At 50.5% G+C, this 11530-nt stretch overlaps 4 protein-coding genes across 4 annotated transcripts; 1 reads left to right on the top strand and 3 right to left on the bottom strand.

The window, feature by feature from the left end:
* Positions 1 to 2175: 2175 nt before the first annotated feature.
* On the top strand, positions 2176 to 4423 carry CPAR01_05419 (uncharacterized protein; the record flags this gene model as incomplete). The annotated part of the gene is made up of 5 exons (XM_060489698.1): positions 2176 to 3185; positions 3269 to 3552; positions 3606 to 3997; positions 4053 to 4118; positions 4163 to 4423. 5 exons carry the CDS (start codon positions 2176 to 2178, stop codon positions 4421 to 4423), a joined length of 2013 nt encoding a protein of 670 aa, XP_060351164.1.
* Positions 4424 to 4689: 266 nt separating this feature from the next.
* Positions 4690 to 5391, bottom strand: CPAR01_05420 (uncharacterized protein; the record flags this gene model as incomplete). The annotated part of the gene is made up of 3 exons (XM_060489699.1): positions 4690 to 4819; positions 4888 to 5039; positions 5110 to 5391. 3 exons carry the CDS (start codon positions 5389 to 5391, stop codon positions 4690 to 4692), a joined length of 564 nt encoding a protein of 187 aa, XP_060351165.1.
* A 1406-nt stretch (positions 5392 to 6797) lies between these two features.
* CPAR01_05421 (complex I intermediate-associated protein 30) lies at positions 6798 to 7472 on the bottom strand (the record flags this gene model as incomplete). The annotated part of the gene is made up of 2 exons (XM_060489700.1): positions 6798 to 6873; positions 6928 to 7472. The coding sequence occupies 2 exons, from the start codon at positions 7470 to 7472 to the stop codon at positions 6798 to 6800; spliced, it is 621 nt and encodes a 206-aa protein (XP_060351166.1).
* A 1033-nt stretch (positions 7473 to 8505) lies between these two features.
* CPAR01_05422 (uncharacterized protein) lies at positions 8506 to 10943 on the bottom strand (the record flags this gene model as incomplete). The annotated part of the gene is made up of 3 exons (XM_060489701.1): positions 8506 to 10030; positions 10082 to 10304; positions 10880 to 10943. 3 exons carry the CDS (start codon positions 10941 to 10943, stop codon positions 8506 to 8508), a joined length of 1812 nt encoding a protein of 603 aa, XP_060351167.1.
* Positions 10944 to 11530: the final 587 nt, after the last annotated feature.

Consider the following 11530-nt stretch of genomic DNA (forward strand, 5'->3'; position numbering starts at 1 on the left):
TTTATCGTGCGACATCTCCATCTAACGCTACGTGTAGTATTGAAAATGTCTCCCTCGCCAGAATGCATCATCACTTTAAAGGAGGCTGAAAGATCTAAAGAGACGCTCATAAAGATCAAGAAAGGGAGACAAGCTTCGAAAGACACCGACTGAACATAGCTGCAATAGTATGGATGCACTGGCGAATAGCAAAAGGTATGCCTGAGCAGCAGACTCAGTCCTAATTCCAGTTGACACCGCTGCAACGTCCCTCCAAGAATGAATGCGCTGGTGAAAGTAATATGCTGGGGATCATGACGACAACGAAAAGGTAAACGAAGTATGGAATCCGGAAACGATAATGTATGGGAGCGAACGGCTACTATAGTAAAGCATGGTTTATGTAAGAGGGAATGGAAGGAATGGAGGAGGCACAATGTTCTACATGATGATTTTGAACTTCGTAGCATAGCCTTTAGAGACAGCTTGTATTCTATCAGGTTTATGCGTTGTTGTTGTTGTTGTCGTCGTTGTTGTTGTCGTTGTTGTTGTTGACGTAGGCTACTACAAGAGTTTACAGGCATAGCTGAATTTCGTGAATTTGCCATCACATCGATCACGTGCATGAGTTAGGTCATCGCGAGGTATGGAATCGAAGGCATTTGCCGAAAGATACCCCAACTGTAAATACAATTGACTTCAAGCAACGAGTGTGGTGGCTCATCTCAACAATTTTCGTGAAATCTATGCCTCACTTTCTCAATGTCGTCTCTTGAATCAAGAGAACGCATGATCGGGGTTTCCTCGTCATAGCTTTGCAAAATGTGGATGATTTCTTAATTTGTCTGAATTAGAAAAACTCATAGGCCTTTTCTAAACGAATCATTGTCGACTAGCTCCCCACCGCTGCGTACCTGCACATCGACCTGGGTAATAACTTTGAACGTCTGACGGGACAGTACAACGCCAGTAATCTCTCCATTGCTTCTTAAGATGAGGCGATCTTGAACATTATTCCTGTCGTTGAGATGCCTTGCCACAAGGTGACTGTGTGTCTTACTAGGGGTTTTACTGTAAATCTCAGATTAGTCGGAAGAATCATAGAACAAAATCATTCACACAACGGGGCGCAAACATACTGGCTCTCGTAGACTGAAGAGCAAGGCATGATTGTAGCTGTTGAAGCAAGTCGCAATACCCCCTCTGGTCGTAACTTGAGGATCTGTGGTCGGTGATTGAGTAGCTCCCGATAACTATGGGGAAACTCAAATTGCATCTGGAGAGAAATAGCCATGACTTTAGACGCAATATAAATACTTGGAAACATCGCAACAAGCTTTTACTGATCAGCAGCATGGTTTTCAGAATCAAACGCCTGAGATGTTATCTCTCAATTTAATGAATTTCAACTGACAGTCAATTGAAAAAGTTCATACATAGTCTTCGACTGAATTTCGATTTCATGAGATTCAAACTGACTGAACACAACTGACCAACCAATCGGGCTCTCATGCGTCCTTGCAGCAAGTCTACAGGCACCCCTGGTCCGTGATAACAGTGTAACTGAGTACGTATCAGCCTCATCAGCGAGCAAACTCCATGCGGCTCCAAGTACTCCGGGGTGGTGACCCAAGAAGCATTCCTGTGGATTGAACGAATATTGAGATTCGTCTGAATTTTCAGCCGGGTTTCTCATCAAGTACCTTGCAGGCAACCACCGTGCCCAGCTATTCACCGAAAACGCCTTGCCAGGCTGGGAGATTCAGGCAACCGGGTTCATTGGTTGACTCCAACCCAATCAGATGTGTTCATACCAAGTCGACTGTACTGAGATTATGCTAGCCAATAAGACCATCGGCGCTACCGCTGTGCTACGCCCTGTCTCACATTTGGCTGCAAGTCCTGGTTTCCCCGTTGGGTTGCAGCAAATTGTAACTGAATTTCAATCTTTTGAAAATGAAAAATGGCCCAATCTCAGCCCTTGCTACCTCACCCTTGTCATAGCCATTATCTTGATGGCACGTGTCGTCGCGGTAGCTGATCTTTCGATCGGTTCGGGCTCCCCATTTCTTTCCCCCATCTGATTTCCTTGACAACTTGATACGGGTACGGCAGCTTCCTTCCTTACCTCACTGAAGAGTGAATCCACGGCCCTGCTCACTGTTCTACCTTCTGTTTGCATATTGGTTCGCAATAATGAACGACGAAAACGAGGCAGCAATTGAGGGTGTCACCTCAACCAAGAGCCCACAAGAACATACTATATATCGCGGTAAATCAGTCGAAGTTCCTTCAAAGCTAGCACTTCGCCGACAAAAGACTCACGTCGACGACAACCATTCAGTTGGGACTATTTCGACTTCATATTCCAAGGCCCATTCTGCTACCTTTTCGGCTCCTCACTTCGACTTCCACATGCATTCTCCATCGGCGACGACTCCAACCACATCTCGGCCTCAAAGCCCAACAAGGCTGACCTCTGCGCCGGGCCAAGCCATGGAGCTTGGTCTTGTTGGTATCGGGGAGCATGTGAACGCATTGCCCTCAGGCAAGTTCGCAGATTTGCCGATTCTTTCTCGAGATTCCCGCCTACCAGAATCCCAGCTCCCCTCTGGCGGAGCTAGTACTCCGACTGGTATCTACAGCGCGGCTGAGTCACCGATTAGTGCTCGAGAGTCCGACTCTGGTTCTGATATCTGTCGCTCTGATTTTGATTTAGAGAGTGCTGCCAACATTGCTTTATCCCGTTCTCTTGGGGTGTGTCTTAACCGACTCAGTCACCCTCTTCGTGTCATCGAGGCGTTCTCCAAGTTTAAAGATCAGTGCGTCGAAATTCTGCAGCAAGAGGAAACGTTCTCGACAATTGACTGGGATGATGACGGCTTTTCCTGCTATGACGTCGAAGAGGGAGATGCTAGCGACGGCAACTCGGCATTTGATGAGACATCAAATCGAGCTCAACAATCAGAGTCAGGAACAAAGAAGCGACCGGCTGAAGAGCGAGGCGGAGACGATGAGCACGACGAGATGGACGAGAATGCTGGTCAAGACCAGGGCCCAACAAGAAGAGGACGCAGCAAGAGACGAAAGATCGGGCGTCCAGGGGGTCTCAGCTGTCCCTTTAGAAAACGCAACCCCTGGAGATTCAACGCCCGGGATTTCGATGCTTGTGCCAATAAGCCCTACAAGCAAATGGCAGATTTAAAGTAAGTTCCAATGTTCTTGCAATACTCCCATAGCTGATTTCGAACATTGGATGTTTCCTTCCACGTTGCTATCTTTGGGCAAGGCCTGACTCGGTACAATCACATAGGAGACATATTAGCGCTGAGCACGGGGGGTGTGCTTACTGTGGGCAACCGCTACCGGCGCGAACGGCTGGAGGCCACCCGCCTGAAGTTTGTATTCGCAACCAACAGTTAAATCCTAATTCCGAACCAAGAGATCCCGAAGATGGCGTGGACAGTCTCAAAGATGAGTCTCTTAAAAGTCGTGCTGCCGGCTGCAAAATTCAAACTTGGGGGCAATTGTGGAATCTGCTTTTTCCCGATGATGAAGAGATACCTTCGCAAAGTGTGTGGCACCAGCATTATTACGTAGACAGCTGCTGACGACGGTTATTATAGCTTTTGATCCTGTGATAGAACACCACGACATAGCCGCTGAGGGATGTGAGACGTTCGTCCTGAAGACTGCCGAAGACATCTTCGCTTTTATACCACAAGGTTCTGGTCTGTCATTACAGACCATTCAGGAGATCCTACATAAAGGGACGAAAGTTCTTCTCCAAGGCTCCAAGTATGCTGACTATGAGCGTTACAAGATGGTGGGAAACAACAATATGATCCAGATGTCAACACCCATGAAGGGCAAGGCTGCTGTTTCGGTGATTCACAGTCAAGTCGACGACGTTTTCGATGATGGCGAGTCGCCGGGTGTAATTGTCACACTACAATCTTCGCCCCAGGGCGCACCTGTGATATACAATAGTACATCAACTGGTTTGAAGTCCTCTTCAGTAAGTTCTTGCATCGGGTTCAGGCTGTGATCCTCATACTTACACAACAATGAAGATTAGCCGCGAACGACTGATTGCACCTAAAGTTGAGCGAGCCCCCACGCCGAATGTTACCCAGAAGGTGAGTTTTGCCAAAGGTTATTCTGTAAGTACTAACATGTCCAGACTTGTCCAGCACCTGGCGTGTTGATGCAGAATGGGCCTCCCATCTCCACTGGAGGTCATCAACCCCCCATCGTCTCGGATCTACCAGCTGGGGACACTTTCGATTGGCCAGGCGTGGACTTTCAGAACTGGGATGGGGGTTACGGGGATGAGTTTGTGTGTATGGAAGGTGCGACCACCGAAGATTTCTGGCCGTCATACATGGTCTCAAAACCTGGATCAACCTCCCAGACATTCACTAGTTCGGGGAGTCACAGCTAGGCCTAATTATCGTTTCATTTGATCTTTCCCTGGTTGTGTAGGTAGTTATTCGTAGTGATTTTATCTAGATGCTTTTTTATTTCAAGCACCTTCATTACGGGCCGTCCATCGAATCTCACACTGTAGACGGACGTGCGACTTAGACTATTATGTGTATACCATTGAACTGGAGGCGGATAGACACTGCTCTCGCAGAACCCTCCATGGTTCCATAACTCTCTCGCGTGATCTTCTCTCTCTATCTCGAGAGCGCATGCCAAAGCCATCTACAAACCGGGCCTTCGGATGTGCACCAGTAGATTGCCGTTGCCCCACGCATACTCTTGGCCCTGGACAGTGTTGTCCGCACGAGTGCAGCTGTCCATAATAAGACCGCCGGCACGGGCAACGTCGTTACTGGGGCAGAGGTATCAGCATTATGTATCTGATGTCACACAATTAAGAGATCAGGGGCCAGTTCTCACCAAGCTGAAGAAGTAGAGGCCGCGTTAGTGCCTCCCTTGACACCGGTGATTTGAGCATTGCCAAGGAGACAGAAGACAGAGACAGACGAAACAACGCATGCCTGGCTGCCCTTACGGGCAAGGTCGTTGATGCAAGATACCGCGTCAGGGACCTGGTTCGGATCTATGTCAGCGGTCTCGATCCTATCAAGCCAGGGTGCTGCAAGAGAGAAAGGGACATACGGAGGCTTCAGTGCCGGCAACAGTGTTGCAAGTGACGCGCTTCTGGAGAAGGCTGTTGGTCGAAGTGGTGCCGTCAGACTCGGTGGCGTTGACAGATTCTCTCCAGGCCTCGACAGCCTGGCTGGGAGTCAAGTTGTCTCCTTCGGGGTTGGCAATAATGCCATCGACCCACTTGGCGAAGGAGAAGACTTCCGCGGCATCAGACTGGGTCGCGGTGGGGACGGCTCCAATGAAGGGAGCCGCGGCCAAGACAGCCAGGGTAGAGAGGGCAACGTTGACCATCTTGAAGAATTCGAGCAGGCTCTGAGCTTGAGTCTTGATGAGATGAATGCTAGTGCTGAGAGTAGAAATCTAGACATTGGGAATGGCTTTGCTCTTTTATAGCTAATTGTGAGAGCAGACGGATAACTCTTCGGTGAAGCCTTTCTTTTGGGACAAGTCTCGAGACGGGTCTGGGCGGAGCTGCATGCTTGACCAAAGTCCTTTTCAAAAGCCTCAACCGATATGTATTCTCCACAGAGCTTGAAGTAAGGTTACATGTAAGCTCACTAAAAACAGGGGTCTCGGTCATGTCGGCTCAGCCTTGTAGGTAAACTGCACGACTATTCTTTGCGATGGCCTATCGCAACAGTTCTCGACCATTCGTTCGAGGATAACCAGGCCTTCCAGACAACAACGGCGTTATGTGAGCCTCGCCATCAGTGGACAGGTATGCACAGGCTTAAGTGCACATTTTGCCTCTTCAAATGCATGGAAGACCCGAGATCACGTCGTCACAAGTTCTCCCAGACAATGATGGAGTTGTTACCCTGCGAGGATGTCGAGGCAGCAATCCACTTCAGGATGTATCTTCAGTATAGCCTTCTATCCCCATGAATGTCTGAATGGCAGTGTCTACTCTGTTCCTTCAAAGCTTAGTCTGAGTGAAGAATGCTACATGTCAAGTGCCGTAGAGAAGAATAGGAAGGTCGCGGAAAGAAACCTAGCAGGGCAGAAGCTTGAGTCCACTTAGCTTTCGGGAGTACTAACCGAGAAAGATCAGCATGCGGTCGGCGAACTGTCACATGCAGGGAAAGCGGGCCTGGATATATGGAACTTGGAGGAACGACCCATGAAGGATACTAATTATCATGAACCAAAGTCCCTATCTAAAAGCGAGACGATGTGACCTCCAATAATTGGATTTTAAGCGTGTTATTTGGCGGATTCATGAGAGACTTGGTCGGTGCTCTCCTGCGGGCCGTAAGAATGGGTCACAATGTGGAAAATGGACCATCGGGCGGTCGGGGCGGCCGCCTCCAATGCCCCAATTTTAGTCCAGTTCGGGAAGTGATACTGACGCTTTTCATGGTCGCGATACCAAGCAGGATGGGGCTGTTGCGAAAAAATATCAGAGAGAAGGCTGCCAAAATCTCCGCATATCGGAAAGCACCGAGTTGTGGAGTACGACTCCGACCGCTCACAGGGTGCTTGAGGCAGCTTATAACGAGATATCAGACGACGAGAGAGCGGGGCCAAAGATGTTTGTGAGAGTTTTCAGCGGTGCAACCGATCAAATGGGACTTTCGAAAACCAGTGCCCGGACCTTTGAGTCTAGACTCTAAGACTCATCACTTCCCAGAGGAGCCTCAAGAATGTTTGCGGAGTTTCGCTTGGGATGGTATTAATCGCTGGTGATGAATCATGATCTACTTGCTTCCCTCCTTCGAAGCAATCGCAGACTTGATGTGCAGCTCGAAATCCCCATCCTGTTCAGCAAAGAAACTATGACAATGTTAGCCCCAACCCGCACATTCGCAAGAAACAGACTTCACTAACCTTCGAATCATGAAGTTGACCCTCTTAATGCTCGTCAAATTCAGCGGCGCAGTATCATTCTGAACCCGTCCGCGGAAAGTAGGCACAAACGCGCTAAACGGCATCACCACCTTCTCGACCGCGCCGTCCGTGTGATTCACCGCCGGGATCTGGAAGTCAAACTCCCAGCTGACACCAGACTGCTCCACGCCATTCACAGGCGGCGGCACCGTATCCTTCAGATTGAACGTGTACTTCTTGCCGTCCGTGAACGGGATCTCGAGGGTGATGGTGTCGTACGCCGAGATGTCGAGGCTCGGCCAGTCGTCGACGGTGCGCTGGGACGCGAAGCCCGCGCCGCCGAGCGTCGCGTAGTCGAGGTTGCCGTGGAAGTTTGCAATTGACTGCGCGAACGGGTTGCCGGCCGCGCCGGCTTCAATGATGTCGAGGGTGGAATGACTCGCGCCGTTGCGGACCGTGTCGTCGGAGGCGATCCATTGGCTCTTGTCCCAGGGCGTGAAGAGGGCCGCGGAGGCCAGGGCGCGGAAAGCGACGGGGATGTGCATGGCTGCTGGCGGGTGAACGGGTGAGATGGATGGCTGGTGTGAGGAAACAAGTGACAAAGGTTGGATCAGCAGCGGGATCGCAGGATGGTGTATGAATACCAAATGGCTGGGCACGTCGCTTATTTAACGCTGGATTGTCGTCATTGTCCGTGTCCGCTTGTCATGTTTATTAAACTTTGGTTGCCAAGATTCACGCTCCTTTCTTGCGTGCCCCTCGAAGCAATCAAGGGTTCCGGAGCAGTCCATCGTGGGTTCATTTACGTGGTAAACTCTATTCTCGTTGTCAAATCCCAGGCTGGCGGTTCACCCGAATTGTGGAGAGTGTGCAGCATCGAAATGTCATGGATCTGGGATCTTCGCTTTCGTTACGTTTGTCAATAAGACGAACACAGCCGCCAAGCGCGCGCCGGTAGTGCCGAGGAAGTCTGGGCATGTCGATTGAGCCCCCTCTGAAACCCCTATTGATGGCGCGTTTAAGACATCCGCCTGTCAATTGATCCAGCTCTAACCGGTGATATCAGAGGCATTCCTCGGAAGATGGGACGATATTGGCGGGCGGGGAATTGATGTGCAGAAGCCAGAGCAAGTTTCTTGTCAGTGAATGCCAAAAAGCCCCGTTCCTCAATGTCTTGGCCCCTGACAAGTCATGCTACCGTCATCAGTCACATATTGCGAATGGACATCAATGGTTATAATATGATGTTATGCTATTTGCTGTTCTTTTCCTATCGTACAATACCCAGGCCATGACCTCGAACCGTTCAACCCCCGGATCCTCCTGGATCAGCCTGAATGAATGAAAGTCGTTCCTCGTACCAAATCGTGATGAAAGTCAGAGCCTCCAGCTCATTCCAAAGAAAACACAAAACTTTTGATTGTCCCGAACCTGGTAAAGCAAAACCTTGAAACCACTAAACTGCTCATCACACCTCATGTTAGTACTCATGTTTGGAGCTTCTAGCATGAGAAGGCTGTGATGAGATCCGAAGATGGCGAGATCTTCGCCCACGACGTACTTAGACTAGATCACCCTTCAATAGTTATCTTGAGTCTTGTGGGCGCGACGTTCTTTACGGCCATGAGTCTTGCTACGCCCGCCGCCACGACCTTGAGCGTGACGCTGAGCAGGGTTCTGAGCAATATCTTGAGCATGATCACGAGCATGAACATGACCGCGGTTCTTGCTACGACCACCGCCACGGCCCTGGGCCTGACCTTCAAGGTGAACCTGATCACGGTCCTGGATGTGGTTCTGAGAGTGACCCTGAGCACCGCCGTTGTCTCGACCGCTACCACGACCGCCACCACGACCGCGGCCATTAGTCTGACCACGTCCGCCGCCCTGAGCTCGACCAATACCACCGACATGGCCGTGAGTGTTCTCGAGGGTAGCATCAGTGACATCGTCACCGCGCTGAGCCTGGACACGCTTCGGCTGACGGCTGCCAGCCTTATGGTTGCGTTGAATCTTAACCATGCTATCGCGATCACGGCCTCCTCCGTCCAAGCCACCTCCAGCATGATTGGCCTTGCTCTTGCCCTGCTTCTTGGAAGTAGCACGCTGTCCGAGGTCATTCTGGCCAGTGACCGGGTGAATCTTGGCGCCGGGGATGAAGGTGCGGTACTGAGTGGTGTTCTTGTGCTGAACCTGCTCGACGATGGCGCGGAGACGGGCGAGGCGGGCGCGGTTGTCTTCCTGCTCCTCAACGAAAGGGAACAGCTTGATGCGGTCGGCAATCGAGCACATGTTGTCGACGCGGCCGTTTCTGATGTCCTTCTGTTGCTTGGTTGAGTTCTCGAAGACGAGCTGATCGGTGATGAAAAGCTTCTTGGCGTGGTCAAATCTGACCCACTCGCGACCGATGATGATCTCCGACTCCGAATCCCAGACAATGTGGCGAGAGACATTCCACTCTGCAATGAACTTGGGGCTCATGATGTTCCAGAAATGCTGGACGAGGGATGGGGTGTGTCTGGTGAACCAGTAGAAGCTCTCCGAGATAGCATCTCTGATGAGGTGCTCATCATCGTGACCGGTAGAGAAGAGGTCGAAGGCAGCCATGTAGTCGAGCATGAAGTCGACGTGGTACTTCATGTTCCAGTCGGAATCCTCGTACTTGAGGATGTTCCAGTTCTGCTTGGTACGGACCAGCAAGGTCATAAACATGTGTCTGACAATGCAGAGAAGCGAGCGGTGAAGGAAACGATCGCAGAGAATGCAGACCTGAGCCATGGTCTTAAGCTGGATTTTCGGGATCTCCAGGTGAGCTCGCTTGAAGGCCTCAGGGTCGTTTGCGTTGATGAGATCATCGAATAGAGAGAATGGAACGACCTTGCTACCGAAAGACTTTATCTCAAAGTACCAGCCGTGAGTGAGTTGAAGGTAGAATTTGAGAGCCTTGGAATCAATGTCATCGAAGAAGATCTCCTGGTTGTAGGACTCCTTGAAGAAGCCGAGGAGACAGGCATCGAAGTACAAGGATCCAGCGGTGATGACCTCGCGGAAGACAACGAATATGATGTCTCCACAGTAGATGTGGACGAACTCATCTTCGGAGCTACCACAGGTATGTCAGAAAACGCGCGGGCATAGGATCGGGTCAACTTACATGTCAAGGATCTTTTTGCTGTCGCCAGCCGCAACAGCTTTCTTGTTGTGATCCTCGACCATCGAGCGCGAGGTAATGCGGTAGTCGATGACCTTCTCCATTGCGGGCGATAATTCGAGCGTCTGAGCTGTAGTTTGGTGTGAACTAGATAATTCGGGTATGTAGAGAGATGACAACAACGGCGCGGATCGGCAGTAGAAATCCGACTCCACAGTAGATGATGCTGAGAAGAGGAAGCAGAGGGAATATTGTGTTGAAACGGGTTGTTTCGTGGGATTTCCCTCTACCCTAGGGTGTTATTTGTGGGAGATGAAAAGAGAAGAAGGTGGATGTTGACGAAACAAGAGTGAGTACCTGCCTTACAATGCCATGTTGAAAGACAACAAGCGACGTGGCAAGGTCAGAAGCCCTACAAAGGGAAAGAGGTCCAAAAAGAGCGTTGAGGGCGTGGATATGTGAATTGTACTGATCTTTTCCCTATCTAAGGCACAAGGCGTGAAAGGTGCGAAGTCATAATTAGCCATGGAAAGTGGTCGGACACCGTGCCGTAGCCTTCCGGGTTGGCCCCACTTGTCACCGAAGTGATCTCCGGTAGGCTCCGGACACTCTTAGGAACCGCCTTTGTGTAGTCCTGGGTGAAAAGAAGAATGCGACGGACTGGCCACTATTGAATCACTAGCGATCCTTGAGACAAAAGAAAACACTGCAACACTTCTGAGAGAAGGAGCATAGCTTCAATAAGCCGCTTGCTGCCTGCTGCCTGGGTTGCTGCTTCTCGTAAAACACTCAGGGTCTTACGAGCTGGAGATGTAGAAAATCGCCCAATATTCAACTTAGCAGACGTAACACTAGCAGACTGCATCAGGATTCTTCCAGGAATCAAATGGCCCAATATGTGTAGCTCTGCCGATTCATTAGGTCAGATCATTGTCAGTTGAGTAGACTAAAAGACGACTGCTTTGCTTGTTGAGGGTCCGATTTGAATGAGATACAAGGAACCACCTCCGAAGCGGTGAAGGAACTCGGCAGACAGCGCTAGTTCTTCATTGCGCTCCTAATGGTCTTTCCCCATGCTTCTTTCTTTTCTTTGACTTGTTCTACGAGAGCAGGCAGGAATCAAGACGTTGCTCGGGGTACGTACCCGAAGGGAGCCGATTTCACTGTGTGTACGTCTCGACCATCGCCACTCCACACAGTGAGGGGAGCACGACCCCTCCACATCCTTCCCAGTGCTTGCAATGGAAGAACAAGCACGAAGCGGGGCTATCTCTGCATGTCACTCAACTTATGAAGCCGCGACCGCCCAGTAGCAGACTACCTCTCCTTCTTGGGACTACTTCCGCGTTGACCCTTTGGAAGCCAGGTATCTCTGTGGACTAGCTGTTGAGTCAGCCGCCTCCGATTGAGTCATCCAAGTCCAAGCACCGTCATTTCCAGTCGCCCGAGTTG

The sequence above is a fragment of the Colletotrichum paranaense genome (assembly GCF_030867605.1).
Source record: "Colletotrichum paranaense strain IMI 384185 chromosome Unknown Scaffold_4.1, whole genome shotgun sequence".
NCBI lineage: Eukaryota > Fungi > Ascomycota > Sordariomycetes > Glomerellales > Glomerellaceae > Colletotrichum > Colletotrichum paranaense.